Below are 16,841 nucleotides of genomic sequence, written 5' to 3'. Positions count from 1 at the left end.
TTAAGTGTTTGTAATTTATCCTTCAACAGAATACTGCAATTGTGAACTTCTTCATCTCATGAAGATGTTTTTGTGAAGTAGATATGGTTGCGTTTGAAATTGAACATTCTGTATTGTTTTTGTTTTTTCCATTTCAGGGGAACACACGAGCGTATTCAAAGAGTGGTTATCACTTGGCAACATTCCAAAGCATCCTTCCAGGTGGCAACCATGATGATTTTAAAGGATACACCATACTTGATTGTATCTGGAATGTTGCCAATTACAGCTACTATGTGTTAGATGTATTAGCATGGAGTAACCAGCCAATGCTTGACTGTGAGGTATGAAGATTTTGGTTTCTGAGTTTTGAAATTGTTAAGAAACATCATTGTTCTAATGCACAAATTTCCTCCATTTTAATATATGGCACCAAATAGTTGCTTACCAACAAATCCAGAGACTGGGCAAAGTGGAAGAAGGTTATACTTCTTTTATAAGATTGGGACCAGTTTCAGAGAAATGAGTTGTGAAAACATTGTAGTGTAATTGCACTAAATAATCCAGTACAATGTTGAAGAAGTTATACGCTAAGAAGTAAGTTAAATAAAAATGGTTCTAAATCTGGAAAGCTGCACATTTCTTAAAGAAACTTTGTCCAGGTATGCTGCATGGCTTTAGTTAATGTATTAGTAAAGTGGTTTAACAAATATATTTTCTTTGTCAAAATAGAGGAAAGTAACCAAATATTGGGTACATTTTTAAGAAAAATAAATACCAGAAAGAAATCTGTTTTCAAGATTATTCCATTTTTATTACTGGAATTTACTGTGGCTCTATCAATTGAGAATAAGTTCAGAGATGCAAGAAACATAAAAATATGAAAACGAGAATTACCATAATTGAAATCATCATGACATTGAAAATCTGTTTCAAAATTAACTTTTTCTTATGTGCAACAGACAGAATTTCGATTCTACTGGCTGAAGTCAAAGATGGAAGAAACATCGTGTCTCTCCAGACGTTCAAATGACAATGCTTTTCCCTTTGTCTCACTTCCATATCATCACTGTAATGTCTCCATAATGACAAATATCATGGCCACAGAGCACCTGTTTGGACAGGATGGACCTGCTCTAGACGGGTTACTCTTCTATCACTCTCAGACGCATTACATTCCTGGGAATACGCCATTAGTCGGATGGCTGAAGCCACACATGATGCCCGTTGTGCTGAATGTGCCTGTAGCTCCAGTGTATCTTCAGAAGATGGAAAGCAACAAAAGAAGTGAGAAGAAAAAGAACAGGAGATACTGCAAATCAAAGGTAAGTTTCAAAACTGAAAGCAGCTGTTGATCATAATGAAATTAGTAGAAATTCTAGAACTGCGACTACTAGAACCTCTGTAGTTTGCTCTCTAGAACCAGTTAAAGTACTTCTTGAACTCTTAACAACCCCCTCCAAAATGTAACGTTGTATTGTCACTTCATTGAAAGTATTAAGGTATCTGAAAAATACTACCTTCGAATTCTGTCATTGTCAAAGGGTGCATAGTATAGGTATCTACTAAATACAATATGGGTTTAAAGTGTTACATTTTTGTAATCATGGTATGTACTGTACATGAATGAAAAAGGAAAATTATGTCTTGTACTTCGACTATGCATTAGTGTGCACCTCTTGTAATGTGACAGATTCTGAGACAACATTTTATCTGAGCTCCCCTTTATTTTCCCTGTTCATCTTATATTTCATTCTTTTGTCTTCTCTGATCTCTCTTTTGATAAGCTGGTGGCTTTTTAGGGGCTAAGTTTTTAGCTTCCTCGCATATTGAGCTTTATCTGCATCTGCGTTGTCCATTTAAGTAAATATCATTTGTCCTATATTTTCCTTGTTTCCAGGTAAGGACAGCTTCTTCCATTCCTTGTATGCCATACCTGTATCCATATTTCCCCAGTTTTCATTTGTTGTGTTTAGTCTTACTTTAAATTTAGTTTTGTTTCCTTTCCTTTTTAATTCCTTATTTACTTCTTCCTGTCCTCATCCCACATATTGCATTGTCCTGCCCACTTCCATGATTCCGTCTCTTCCCACCCCCCTTTGGCCAGGCTGCAGTCCCCCAGCTTTCCCATCGGCTCCTGCTGCCTCTGTCTTCAATTTTCTTTACCTTCCTCCTCCATCCTCATCACATTGCTCTGGGCATGTTTAACCTTGTCTGGTGTGCTCCTGTATTTTCACCTGCTTTTTCATGTGTGGCTTACTCCGTTAACCTGATGATAGAGGCAGTGAGCACCTCTGAAATGTTTGTCATTTTCCATGAGAGAACACACTTCAATATCCAGTCATCTCCATTTTTTACATGAAAACAGATAAGAAAATAGTGGACTGCGTAGATTCCACATTATTTTCTGTACTGTGTTTATTATACAGTATTGATTACATTACTTTAATTGTTGCATATTGTGTGTGCTGTTTATACAATTAGTAGACATTAGTAAGGAGGTTGGTCTTCAAATAAATTCAGAAAAAAAATTAAATCCATGTTGTCTTTGACAGAATGCAGGAGAAAATCCTAATACAACATTTTAAAATATGGAAAGTTAAGGTACTTGATAATAACAGTAACAAGTAAAAATTACATTCATGATGAAATGATGAGGAAAAACAATTACAGAAATGGTTTCTGCAATCAGTTCATTCTTTATCTGACTGTGTACTACTGAAAAACATACAGATTAAAATATACAAAACTGTAATTTTACCCTTGCATGTGTATATATATTAGTATGAAAACTACTGTCATTCTGCAGGAAGATTGCAAATTGACGTATGAAAACAAAGCTTTGAGGAGAATATTTGGAACTAAGAAAGTGGTACAGCAGGATAGACAAAATTATGTGATGAAGAGCTTTATAATTTGTACTTTAAACTGATATTATGGGTGATGGTATTAAGGAGGATGAGGTGGGTGAGGGCTTGTGGCAAGAATGAGAGAAATGAGAAACATGGTAAGAATTTTGGTTGGGAAGCCAGAAGGAAAGAGGCCATGCTACAGACCAAGATGTAATTGAAAGGATTATATGAAGGCAGATCATAGAGGCATAGGCTATCAAGCAACAGGTTAATGTAGTTCAGGATAGGGCTCAGTGATGGGGATTTTGTGAACATGATAATGAACTTTGGGATTAGAGTCTCCTCTATATTCATAAATGGCAGGGTCAGAGCAAGTAACATAATGGAGTATGACATCTGTTGTGGTGTAGCTCTGTGTACATTGACACTGGACATTGTGACCAAATGGTTAATGCTAGTGCTTTATATCAGAGGGTTCAAATATCAGCTTGGTCTGTCCAAGAAAGTGCTGGAGATTACCTTAAATTATGCCATGACGGCTTCTTTCCACTTCCTTTCCAATTTATTATTTATTACCATCCTATCATAGGATCCAGGGTAGCTCAATCTATATACTGACGGACTACGGACTGGACAACTGGGGTTAAATCCCTGATAGGGGCAGAAGACTTTTTCTCCAGCCTCTGCTGGTTTTCTTGTGCTCTCCTAATCGCAGATCCCGAGGATGCAAGTGAAAATTGTAAGACCATGAATCTTTCCACAGGACTGTTCATGCCTGATAAGAAGGGTTAATCAAGTATCTTTTCTAATGAGTGAGAGGATGGTTAGAACATATAATGCCCTGCACATGTAACTCATCCGAAAACAAGAAACAGTATTTGTTAAGTTTTGTTAACGTGGTTATGAACTTTTAGGTTCCATAAAAGCAAAGAATTTCTTGACTGACTGGAAAACCATAATCTTTTCAAGGAAGACTGCTCCATGCAGTTTGAGTGTGTGTGTGACAGATTCAATTTTATTGACCTTATTTTATGTATTCTTGCAACAGGATGTTGTTGGTTGTCATGATTCTATGGCAGAAATGGAGACAAATATTCTGGATGATACACAAGATAGTAACAGTGAATCTCATGTAGAAGAGATGGAATCTGAAGACAAGACTGAATAACCAGAAGCTTCTGCATCATAGAAAGTAGCCAACATTCATCAAATGTGATGTATTTTAATTATAAAGTTTTATCTTTATTGATGAGAGATTTTCGATCAAACACACAACAAATGTGTTTTGTTTAACATGGATACAAAAATATATTTCATGTTCCAACTTGTATCAAAATCATTTTAGGCTATTTTATGTACTTGGAATAAAAGATTAAATCTGTTATACAGATTATCAGTAAGACATGTTTGTCATTCTTGCAATTTAAACAGCATCTTAAATAATGGCATTCTAAATTTTAAATTGCAAGTGACCATTAGATTAGATTGTACTTTTGTTGTGTGTTTGGCAGAAATAATCTCTCGTGGATATAATGGTAAAGTTCCATATTTGGTACACTGCAGTCAAGTTTAGCCACATGTGAGAAGAAATATTTTGCCACAACTTTGGTTGGAGTATATTGTGAGAGCATATTTTCATGATGACTCAGAATACTAACTTTAAATGGTTTATGTCTGTACGGCGGATAAATGTCATCCATATAAAAGAATATAATTTAAGCCATTAGGTTCCACTTGCAATAAAGATAATTTTTTTATTATAAGTTTACAGAAAATGGTTTGTCTATATTAATGTTTTGTGGCATTCATATCTCTTTATTCTACACAAATTACAGAAATACCACTAACATTTTGCTTCACAAGATTTTCTTAACCTGTTGACGCGGAAAGTTTAAATACCCAGCATATACCACTGTTGTGCTGTGATGGCGGTAGTTTTTTTTAAATGTCCATTTAAATTTTGCTATAAAATACGTTTTTTTCCATAACTTCTGAACTATATGAGATATAATTATGAATTTTTCACTGAAATCCTCTTAAAAGATGGTTTTGTAATCTTACCTTATAAGATGAGCACTCTGTGTGTGACCAATGGGAGCAAGTGGATCAGAAGTTGAGTTTTGTGTGGTAGTCCTTGAAACAGCCATTCATACACAACCCTGCCTCACACTCACTACAATGCCCATCAACATAAATAGAGCCAAAACCACGTAAATTTCGTCTACTGTGACATCTTGCCACTTCCTAATTCTAGATCGAAATGTGAGAGGATGGGCACTTTTAGAAATTTCTTGCTTAGCATATCTGTTGGTTTCATCTACAATGAGCTGCACAAGAGCTGTATCGAAAATGTTTTCGAATGAACTCACAACATCTAGTCTAGCCGTGTCGAACCGAGGACCATATACATTACAAAATGCTTCTCTTGAAGCAGTAAGTGATTCTATATTTTCCCACATATACTTGCCGGAAACAATACCTGAATTTGCTTCTACAATTTCTTCCTGGCTTTCGCCACCACCATTGTCACTCTCATTATCACTAATCGCTAACGTTCCCGGTGTCACCAACTGTGTATAGTCAAAGTCTACACTCTCAGTGTCCGAGCTACTATAATTGTCACTTCCAATAATTCGTCTAGAAGTCATTACAACTTTACTGTGTCTGGCATAGATATACATTGTAGTAATAAAAACAAACTTGGAAATTAATTTTAAAATGGAAATTTTTTGGGAACTCTTAACGACAAAATTTAAACAAAATCAACAGAACTTTATTTTCACTCATCTCTTCATTATGACAACTTAAAACTAATCCCCCAAAATACTGAAAAGCTCACCTCTGAATAGTAATTTTGTGCTGTGACAATTCAAGACAAACTGAGGAAACATATGTCATTTTAACTATTGTGAAGTTAAGCCTGTCCCCGTCTTTTCACACTGGGGAATTAACGTCAGGGTCCTTCAACATTATGTGCTGATAAATAGCTAGACTGTTGTTATTATGTTGCACACGATAAGTAAAGTTTTAAAATTAAATATACCTATTTAATTCACTGGTAAGACTCTAATAATAGTTACAGTCAGACAGTTACCCATGGAAGGATCTTATGAACACTCTGAACATTAATAAACCTTTGGATTCCATAAAAGGCAGGGAGTTTTATTTACTATATGAGTGAATATTGACTCCCCAAAAATGATGTCCACAGAGATAGTTAGCTAAGGTACATACTCTAACTTAATAGGTTTGTTGCACTGAGGATCCTTGTTGCAACAATTGTTGACCAGAGTGGCCACTTCGTGCCAGGGTAATAACTTGGTGGGCTGGATCACTGCTAGAGCTGCTTCGGAAGGTACTCGTTCTATGTCCAACCAGTCCTGTGTTACACCAGATGTGAACTGTCTCCTGTGATGGAACCCAGGTCTCAGAACAAAGAGGCTGGAATCTAACTATAAGAGCCATGCCATGGACTAGAAGAAATTCACACATAACAGTGCAGACTACACACTGACCACGTTAAGGAATCATGAAGACGAGACTTTCGCTGTAATTATACAGCATGTACATATGCAGTGGAAACAGATTTTGACCTGAAAGGTGCTTGCTACAATTCAGTCTGGAATCTTGCCCTCCCAATTGCTATTTGAAAATGTAAAGATTAAAATACACAAAATTATAATTTTATTTGTTCTATATAGGCATGAAACTTGGTCTCTCATGTTATGGCAATATAAAATACGGATGTTCTAGAACAGGGTACTGAGTAGAGTATTTGGATCTAAGATGGAGAAAGTAAACAGGAGGTTGGAGAAAACTGCATAATGAGGAACTACATAATTTGTACTCTCCATCAAATATTTTCAGAATAATCAAATCAAGGATCAAACAGGCAGAGCATGTAACACACATGGGACATGAGAAATGCATACATCATTTTCGTCAGAGAACATGAAGGGAAGAGACCACTTGGAAGACCCAAGCATAGATGTCAGGAAGATAATAAAATGGTTCTTAAAGAAATATAGTAGAAGGGTTTAGACTGGAAAACATTTGGCTCACGACAGTTACCTATGAGAGGATCTTATGAACACTCTGAACATTAATAAACCTTTGGATTCCATAAAAGGCAGGGAGTTTTATTTACTATATGAGTGAATATTAACTCCCAAAAAATGACGTCCACAGAGTTAGTTAGCTAGGGTACATACTCTAAGTTAATAGGTTTGTTGCACTGAGGATCCTTGTTGCGAGAATTGTTGACCAGAGTGGCCACTGGGTGCCAGGTTAATAACTTGATGGGCTGAATCACTGCTAGAGCTGCTTTGGAAGATACTCGTTCTATGTCCAACCAGTCCTGTGTTACACCAAAAGATAATTAATGAAACTGCATATCATACCAATACTTTTTGAAGAAAACGCGGCATTCATCAACTGGAGAACAGAAGGCTTTGCATGAAATAAGAGGAACAGAGACGAGTAAATTGGTGAGTAGGGAAATAGAAGCTAGGGCAGGGGCAGAAACTTTAACTTCGGTAGCAGCATATAGGGTTGAAGGCAAGTCGTTAGTGGTGCTGCAGGTTAACTGTAGGAGTATCTATAATAAAGCCTTAGAGCTTTGGAATTTAGTTGACACGTATAACCCCGATATTGTTATAGGCACGGAGTCTTGGCTTAAAGAAGATATTAGCAATGCTGAAGTTTTTAGGACAGATTTTACAACTTTCAGGAGAGATAGGTCTGCCCGTGGTGGTGGGGTTTTCATATGTGTTAAACATTTCATTGCCTGTACGGAGTTATGGGTAGATGAGGATTTTGAGATGATTGCGGTAGAAGTGAAAGGAATAGATACAAAATATTCGTGGGAAATTATAGGAATATACAGAGCTCCTAACGAGGACATGCAAGTTTTTGAAAGATTGGCAGCACGAACTAGTCATTTAGGAAATTCTACGAAGCGTAGTATCATTGGGGGTGATTTAAATTTGCCCTACGCAGATTGGAAGGGAAACGTGGAAGGTACTAGCAGAAATCAGGCATTTATAAATAGACTGGTATGGGAAAATGGGTACAAGCAGGTAGTCGATAGGCCAACCCGAGGGGATGCATTGCTGGATGTTTACCTGGTCCGGCCTGAAAGTTCGCTCACCTCTTGCAGCATTGTGCAGGGGATCAGTGACCACAGTGGGGTAATATTAGAAGTGGAATGGGAAGAAAAAATCCGTGAACCGCAGGTAGAAAGATTAGTCCCCATGTTCCATAAAACAAATGTTTTAGGATTACAAAGCTTTCTTCGGGAAAAGTTTAAATTATGGGCTGGAAATGGTAGTAGCGTGGAAGAGATATGGGAAAGCTATAAGGATATAGTCTTCGAGGGTATCGATCGTTTTGTACCTCAAAGAATCCTGAGTAAAAATCCGGATCCGGAATATTATACCAAGGAAGTGAAACGTCTGAAGGTAAAGGTGAGGAGGGTTTATAATAAGAGAAATTCTGGAGGGCAGTACCAAGCGGAGCTGAAACGGTTATCCAAGGAGTTGCTGATAGTAAAAAAGAAGGCTCAGGAGACATTCTTAACTTCGGTCTTGCAAAGAGAGGGGAGAAGCTGGACAGAGTTTTACAAATATGTTAAAAGACGTAAGGGTAATAGAGAAACTATTCCGGCAATCAAGGGCGTTAAAGGAAACCTCATCACAGATCAAATAGAAAAGGCCAACTCCCTTAACGCTTATTATGCGTCGGTATTCAGTTGCGAACGGATAATTTCGCTAAATAACCAGCTAATCCAATCAACAGATTCAGATAAAACGTTTACCATTAGTATCAATATCATAAGGAAACGGATAGCAGCAATCGGGAAAAATAAATCCGTCGGACCAGATGGCATCCCCGGGGAAATTTTAAAGTTAGGTGGGGAAGCAATGATTCCATACCTTGCGCGTCTGCTGGAGGTAACGATGAACAACAATTCTATCCCAGGGGACTGGAAGAAAGCTATAGTGGTCCCTATTTATAAAGGGGGAGATCGATCGGTAGTTGGGAACTATAGACCGGTCAGTTTAACCTCGGTGGTTTGCAAGCAAATGGAGCACGTTATAGCAGGGTATCTAAGGCAAGTCTGGGAAAGGAGTGAGTGGTTATATGAGGGTCAACATGGGTTTAGACCAGGGTACTCATGCGAAAGTCAAGTAGTCACGGTTTGTCAAGATGTTGCTGATTCATTGGACGAGGGAATCAGGACTGATGCGGTTATAATAGATTTCTCAAAGGCATTCGATTTAGTCCCACACGATAGGCTGATTACAAAAATTGCTGCAACCGGTGTGGACTTGAGGGTAGTGTTATGGGTAAAGGAATTTCTCTTAGGACGTTCGCAAAGAGTAAGAGTGGAAGGACAGCTATCTCATGAAGTCAGGGTAACGTCAGGAGTGCCGCAAGGGAGCGTATTAGGTCCCTTGCTATTCCTAGCTTATGTTAATGATATTTGGAAAAACATTGATTCAAATATACGGCTTTTCGCTGATGATTGTATAGTATACAGGAAAATAATGGATAGTAGTGACATTGATAAGTTACAGACAGATATGAATAGATTATGGGAATGGGCGGTAGAAAATGAAATGAAGATAAATCCAGGTAAAAGTAAAGCAGTCAGCTTCAATAGAGCTAGGGTGAAGGATAAGCTGAGTTACTTTTTTGGGGATCAATTAATTTCAGAGGCAAATAGCTTTAAGTACTTAGGAATACTTATTCGCAGTGATCTGAGCTGGGCAGATCATGTGAATTATACACTAATTAAAGCATGGAAGGCTCTCCATTTCGTAATGCGTATACTAAAAAAGGGAAATAACAATACGAAACGTTTAGCTTATACGTCGCTAGTGAGACCGATACTTGAATATGGAGCTGTGTGTTGGGACCCTTACAGGGAAGGACAGGTAAGAGCACTAAATCGGGTGCAGAAGAGAGCGGCTAAATTTGCAAATTTCACGAACGAATCTGGTTGGGAAACATTGGCACAGCGTAGATTGATAGCCCGAATGTGCGCCCTTTTCAAAGCATACACGGGGGGCCGGGCTTGGAAAATGATAGAGGATAGATTATTAAAGCCATGCTACCTGGGCAGGGACGATCATACTCGGAAAATTAGGACTAGGAAACAAAGAACGGATGTAGGCAAATATTCCTTTGTAAATAGGACCATAAGAAGCTGGAACCAATTACCTCCAGGCGTGCTAGAGTCTTTCCCCTGTAAATTAGGCACCTTTAGAAAGAGGGTCAGAAAAGTAGTTACAAGCTAAGGGTTATTAAGTTGGGAATAAATGGTGATAAGTGAAGTGAAGTGTCTTAGTCTCCAAGTGATGAAGGGCTGTAGTTCTTTGGGATAAAATTTTCATGTACTGAGAGCGGACTTTATATTCTACTCTTAAGTATTGTGATTAATTAGTGGATGTGTGTTTTTTATTGTGTGTCAGATGTTTTATTTTGAGTGTGGTATGTTGTATTGTTGTGTCTCATTGTATTGTTGTGTGAGTGCATCAGTTCATGACGTTTGTAATACATTACAGTTATTGTCTTATGTCTAGGTGGTATTAAGTTCTTTTTTTTTTAAGTTAAGTACTTGAGGTTGGATGGTTTTGTAATTTATGAGTTGGTTGATTTTGAGTGGGATGTGTTGTTTTTGTTGTGTCCTTTTTTATTGTTTTGTTCTGTCTCTGTGTTGATGTATCTCATTGTATGTTGTGTCTTATGGTTTTTGTTGTGTCCTTTGTTTATTGTTTTGTTGTGTCTCATTGTGTTGATGTATCCCATTGTTTGTGTGTCATATTGTTTTTGTTGTGTCCTTTTGTTTATTGTTTTGTTCTGTCTCTGTGTTGATGTATCTCATTGTTTATTGTGTCTTATTGTTTTTGTTGTGTCCTTTGTTTATTGTTTTGTTGTGTCTCATTGTGTTGATGTATCCCATTGTTTGGGTGTCATATTGTTTTTGTTGTGTCCTTTTGTTTATTGTTTTGTTCTGTCTCTGTGTTGATGTATCTCATTGTTTATTGTGTCTTATTGTTTTTGTTGTGTCCTTTTGTTTATTGTTTTGTTCTGTCTCATTGTGTTGATGTATCTCATTGTTCTGTTCTGTCTCATTGTTTTGTATGTTATTGTAGGACACTGCCACCGGGTATAAACCCATTTGCAGTCAATAATAAATAATAATAATAATAATAAAAACTTCTTTCTACTTGTGACACATTTGTGATTTCTGTCATATTATTCTGACATACTAACCCTTTAAATATGCTCTGGTTGCCATTGTATTCACAATAGCTTTGCAGAGCTTTTAAAATTACACCATAAACCCAAATGGATAAATTTAATTTTGTAATTCTTGCTTTCTGTGTCTCCATTTGTTAAACTGCCCATATTTTGATACCCTACTGAGATATCTTGCAAGAAAAAACATTTTCAAGACTTGTAGACACTAGTAATTTGTATAAGATCATTATTAGGTGTGAATATTTTACACTTTTAATGTTGGCACTAGTAGGGGTGAGTGGTTAGCATCACGCCTCAGCTGTGCTTAACCCTGGGAAAGTACCCTACAGTACTCATTGGATAGGAGGCTGGGTGGGCCCCAGAGCCAGTATGGAAGCAGAGGCAAGAAGAAAAATCCTAAAGCAGGAATGGTATAAATTTAAATTGTTTTTCTTTTTATTTCTCTCAGATTATCTCCAACACACAGGCACAAGTTTGTGGGTTTACCTCATAAAAGGGAGAAATAGTTGGCAATATTTTGCTGGCTTGCACGAGGATATTGATCTTTTTAGGTGCACACACACACACACTTTGTCTTACCAACACTTAACACAGCCCTTTTCTCCATGTCAGATAAATGCAACCAATTGTGATTTCGCAGTATGCACCTGTATCTGTTTGTTACTTAAAGCAAAGGTGATGCAGTCATGACAATATAACCTCAAATTTGACACGGAAAAAATTCAATAACCAAATTATAACTTGGTGGGTTATGTTAGTATTAAATTCTTGTACTTTATGAAGTATGCAGCTATAAATAACCACTGCAGTCAAATAAATTTAAACATATTAATGTGAAGTAAACCTCCATTAGAATTCCCATAACTTTACCTCATGGAAGATTTGTGTGGTAGACATTAGGCCAGGTTCATAACTGGTAGAAGTTTATACTCACTGCTATTTGTTCTCCCTCCAGAATGGCTGGCATGCGATGATGCAACCAAGACAATATGCTGTTTGAATCCAGTGTTATGACACTATAACTGTATATCACTTCTCCCTGGAACATAACAGAAACGTGCAATGAAATGTTCTTGGACAAACAGCCATGTGATGGTGTTAATATCCAGAATTTTGATACTCACATTAGCTTTGCAGAGCTTTTAAAATTACGCCATAAACCCAAATGGATAAATTTAATTTTGTAATTCTTGCTTTCTGTGTCTCCATTTGTTAAACTGCCCATATTTTGATATTCTACGGAGATATCTTGCAAGAAAAAACATTTTCAAGACTTGTTGACACTAGTAATTTATATAAGATCATTATTAGGTGCACACACACACACACACACACTTTGTCTTACCAACAAACAATTGTCGTTTAGAAGGTTTACTAAGTTCTAAACTATATTCAAGGCCATTCAACAAGGGACAACGATGTGTTGTCATATGTGATGGCTTCTATGAGTGGCAGACCACTAAAGGCAAAGGGAATAAGCAGCCCTACTTCATCTATATGCCACAAGATGAGGGGGTATGTTTTGTGTAATTAGAAATTAAGTCTGAATTCAATGCACTATAACAAGATTACAACAATTATTATTTAATGGAAGATGATTTATAAATTAAAAAATATATATTTTAAATGTAGGCAGCTAGTCAAACAAAACTTTCTAAAGTGATGTGTGTTCTCTATGGCTTTGTCACAAGTTGCAAAACATTTCAGTCCACTATCATCAGATCTGTGCTAAGTTCATATTTTCTTTCATAATATCCCGCACTTTCAGCAAAGTGGTATGTCATTTTTAAAGTAAGTTGTTCCTAGATGGTGGCACTTAAGTGGTAAAATATGTCATGTTAGCTTGTTTCCCAGTCATTTACATTTAACCATACATAATCACAAGTGACCTCTAACTTAGAACCTTAAATAATCAAATCTTTGAGAAAAATAGTAATGAATGTCAGATATTTCCCTTTAGTACTAATACAGAGGTGCTTGGAAAAGTATTTGAAATGGAATCCCTATTTAATGTCCTTTGATTTAGGTTTTGACTTCAGTTAGTGTTCATTATCTGTGGTGCCAGCTTTGAATTTTATCTGTTCATTTCTATGTTGAACTCAATGTTTCCCATAAAAATATTAAATTCTAATTTCACTGTACTTTATGTCTTCCACCTGATGTTGTGTGTTAATTTTTATCTTAATATCAAGATAAAACTTACTCTGTAACTATATGTGAATATACAATTTCTTATAAAAATTTGCAGCACACCTGAAACCTTATTGTGATACACTGGTGTATATGCATATTAAATCATAAATTTACAGAAATGCACAAAATGAGATACTGAGGTCCACTGTGACTTTAATGTGGAAAGTGTGAAGAAACAGCTGTAATTTTCATATTTCTCTCTGCCTATTTTCTCCGTACATTGCATTCAAAGCACAGTACAATCAATATTGCTTGTTCTCCCTATGCTGCCACGATACAGGTCCATGTGGAGGACCCAGCTACATGGTCATGTGACCGGAGTGAAAAAAGTGGATGGAAAGGTCCAAAACTTGTGCACATGGCTGATCTCTATGTTGAATGGACATCTGCAGAGGTTTGTCTCGGAATAATTATAGTATGCTGTTCTAAAGTGAGACTTTTAGCTATAAAAAGGCTCTTTCAAAAGCACAAATTTAGAGTAAACCAGAAGTACAATCAGGAGAGGTAACATGACTAATCAAATCTCTCCATGTATGAGTTTTCCCCGAGTATAAGTAGATAATGAGCTGGTAAGAATGCCTTGAAACCTGTAAGTTCTTTATAGGATATTCCATTTCATGTCTTAATTGACTCAACATCCTTTTAACATTTTGATTCCCAACCATTTTATGTACAAAGTGTCCTGGTGCATTTACATTTTTGACATGTAATAAATATTCACATGTGGAATTTGGGACATTTTCAGAGAAGAGTAGGATGTGGTAATTTCATATCTTTACGCTTCATAGTTACTAGGGGGAGGAAAAAAGTGAATAGAAGTAATTTCTTATGGTCTGCTTGGAAAAATGTCTTCAGTGCTGTTTTACAGTGCTACTTTGATATAACATGGGTGGTCGGTTGAAAACTTTTAACCTGTTTGCATTAAAAGTTAAATTAAAAATTATGCAACTTCAGTCCTGCTCCCCTGTCCCCTTGTTTTTTAAGAATGCACAGTGACTAAAAGACAAATCGTTAAATGTGAATACTCCCCTTTTATTAATTGCACTGTTACTTGTTCCTCAGTGCAGCAAACCTATTAACTTAGAGTGTGTACCCTAGCTAACTATCTCTGTGGACATCATTTTTGGGGAGTCAATATTCACTCATATAGTAAATAAAACTCCCTGCCTTTTATGGAATCCAAAGGTTTATTAATGTTCAGAGTGTGATTGTATTTATATATTTTCATTAAGAGCCTTCTGTTTTGTAATTGTTTTATCAATGGCTCCTTGTAGTGTACATGTTTGATATTTGTGTTAAGAAATGGGTTTATTGTTAATTGTATCTTATTGTGTTTGAGGTGCATGGGCCAAGCGAACCTACGACATATAGAACTGACACCTCCTTCCCATTTCGACTGCGGTTGAGGTTGGGGAGAGCGGATCAAATGGTAGCAGAGTGTGGTTCCGTATTTTCCATCTTGGGACGATCCCAGTTCTGAGCGTGGGTTCGCTTGACGACCGCTTTTGATTATGGTGTACTTTAGACGCTGTTGTTTGTTGCATGTACGCCACTGCCTCGGAGATCTACCACTGGCCGCGACAGGTTTTGGTGCAGCAGTGTAATGAATGGGGTATTGAAGCGAGCGGCTCTGTTGGTGAGTTACGTGAGCGCGTGTCAGCCTTTGTTAAACAAGGCAAGCATAGAACTTTGTGCAACATGGACGCTGCGAATGCCAGCATTCCGGTGGAAGATGAGGTATCTTGACAGGGTTCCTTTAGCCGGGGTGAGGAATTGGGCTCTCGTGTGGCAACGCTGGAAAATGATTCCTCCATACTGTTGGAATTATTGAAAAATGTGGAGTGTTTAGCGTCTGACGATCCGAAAGCTATTTGGAAATTTTTTTCCGACGTGCAAACTGTGTACGATCTTCACCTGCTTTCGGATAGGGCATTTATGGTCGGCCTGCTACCCCGAGTTAAGGGGAGTATGCTGACCTTTTTGGGAGAATGTATTGGGCGAGGAGATTCATGGGAGCAATGCAAGCTTGAGGTACTTGAGGAATAGTTCCCGTTTGTGATTAGGGAGAGGTTAGTCAGGGAATTAATTGTTGGCAGATTCCAAGGGCCCAGCGACCCTTTATGAACATTTATTGATGAGATTATTAAAGTTGCGGAATTTTTGAGGTATGCCGCCACTGAACAACAAGTTGTGGATCGCGTTTTAATGAACATGCACCCGAACATCTTGGCGCAGTCGGCATTCTTGGAATGCCCGCGATCCTACAAGGAGCTTTGGAAGTTGGTTGACTTGTGGAGGATAAAGTTGCCGTATTGGACGAATGGAGACGGGCAGAACAATTGTCCAGACTCCTGCTGGTGGAGGTAGTTTGACCTCCACCCAACTGCTTCAGGGTCAAGACCTCCTCCTAAGTGTTGGAGATGTAGTTGTATGGGGCACGTCCAAAGAGATTGTAGGGCGAATAGACAGCCTTCGGGAAACGGGTCGAGGCCCGGCGGCGACGTCGCCACGGGGCGCCCATAACAAACAGCTTTTTGAAAGTTCGATCCCTTGCCAAAATGGGTCCGTTGTGGGTGATGTTAGATTTTAAGGTGGGATTGATTCCCGCATTAGTAGATACGGGGGCACAATTTTCCTGTATTCGCCTTGATGTGGTGGAATTTTTGCTTCATTCCAGTGCGGGCGGTGAGTGAGTCCCGTGTGGTTTGTCCTGCATTCTGGCAAATGGCCAGACGTGTGAGGCGAAAAAAGCAGTTAAATTGCACATCAAGTTGTTGGAAAGTTCATGGAATCAGGAATTTAAGATCTTAAATTGTGGGCTGTTCCCAGTTATCCTGGGGCTTGATTTTTTAGGTCATACCCGTATGTCTATTGATCTCGGGACTCGAGAATATTGGTTTGAGTTTGCCCCGGAGCGTCGGGCGAAGTTTGAATTGGATGAAGTCCCAGAAACACCAGACCAAGGAAGGATAAAAGATTATTTACAGCGGATTTTGAGCGAGGCTGGGCAGGTCCAGACCTTGTCTTCGGTGTTCCCCAATGAAAACCCGTTGGAAAGTATGTTGATGGACTATCCGGTTTTGTTCTCGGGCAGGTTAGGTACTGCTAGGTGCGCACCGTATGAAATTGAACTTTTGGATCAGGTCCCTGTTTGCGCGGCTCCTTACTGGTATGCGCCGCCGAAATTGAAAATTCTGAAAGATTTAGTGCAAGATCTGCTGAAAAGGGGGTTATACGGCCTTGTAAATCCCCGTATGCCAGTCCAGCATTTTTGGTGCCCAAGGCGGGAGGTGAGTTTCGAATGGTAGTGGACTATCGTAGAGTCAATGCTAAGGTAGTGTTTGACTCGTATCCGTTACCTACGATAGACCAGGCTTTTCAACAGTTTGCTGGTTCGTTAATATTTTCCGTGTTGGACTTAAATTCCGCGTACTACCAGATTCCACTCTCTCACTCGAGCAGCCGGGTTACAGCATTCTGCACCCCTTTTGGGTTGTACGAATTTAATAAGTTGCCCATGGGAATTAGCGTGGGGTGCCAAGGATTGAG

General features: G+C 38.2%; 3 protein-coding genes across 12 annotated transcripts in view; 2 read left to right on the top strand and 1 right to left on the bottom strand.

Annotated features, from left to right (window-relative positions):
* LOC110835921 (snurportin-1) overlaps positions 1 to 16,841 on the top strand; it is a 32,843-nt gene that overhangs the window by 10,793 nt on the left and 5,209 nt on the right. The window contains exons 4-6 of one of the 2 annotated variants that reach the window (XM_087340327.1): positions 138 to 323; positions 942 to 1,304; positions 3,880 to 4,043. In XM_087340327.1, the coding sequence (XP_087196453.1) occupies positions 138 to 323; positions 942 to 1,304; positions 3,880 to 3,999 (669 nt within the window). In that variant the 3' untranslated portion in view covers positions 4,000 to 4,043. Of the gene's footprint in view, positions 1 to 137; positions 324 to 941; positions 1,305 to 3,879; positions 4,944 to 16,841 lie in introns of those variants that run through there. The other variant, XM_022076627.2, reaches the window with a different exon arrangement.
* On the bottom strand, positions 7,030 to 12,147 carry LOC147871160 (abasic site processing protein HMCES-like). Its single transcript, XM_087340334.1, has 2 exons — positions 12,034 to 12,147; positions 7,030 to 7,188 (listed from the first exon to the last, which is right to left on the bottom strand). The coding sequence occupies exons 1-2, from the start codon at positions 12,145 to 12,147 to the stop codon at positions 7,030 to 7,032; spliced, it is 273 nt and encodes a 90-aa protein (XP_087196460.1).
* LOC110838331 (uncharacterized) overlaps positions 7,182 to 16,841 on the top strand; it is a 25,274-nt gene continuing 15,614 nt past the window's right edge. For 4 of the 9 annotated variants that reach the window (XR_015532558.1, XM_087340322.1, XM_087340323.1 and 1 more), the window contains exon 1: positions 12,202 to 14,928. Coding sequence is in view for 3 of the 9 variants with exons in the window: in XM_087340322.1 (XP_087196448.1) it covers positions 14,835 to 14,928 (94 nt within the window). In the remaining 6 variants the exon portion in view is untranslated. Of the gene's footprint in view, positions 14,929 to 16,841 lie in introns of all 9 variants that reach the window. The other 5 variants (XR_015532556.1, XR_015532555.1, XR_015532554.1 and 2 more) reach the window with 3 other exon arrangements.

Source organism: Zootermopsis nevadensis, unplaced genomic scaffold, assembly GCF_977971745.1.
Source record: "Zootermopsis nevadensis isolate Lab colony 2312 unplaced genomic scaffold, Znev_1.0 Znev_ptg000061l, whole genome shotgun sequence".
In the NCBI taxonomy this organism is placed as follows: Eukaryota; Metazoa; Arthropoda; class Insecta; order Blattodea; family Termopsidae; genus Zootermopsis; species Zootermopsis nevadensis.
This window is presented reverse-complemented; position numbering and strand designations above follow the sequence as displayed.

Excerpts from the sequence above, each read along its gene's own strand:
- LOC147871160 (XM_087340334.1), bottom strand. The coding sequence starts at position 12,147 with ATGTTCCAGGGAGAAGTGATATACAGTTATAGTGTCATAACACTGGAT. Across the intron at positions 7,189-12,033 it reads TGGAGGGAGAACAAATAGCA|GACTGGTTGGACATAGAACG; the intron begins GTGAGTATAAAC and ends GGTGTAACACAG.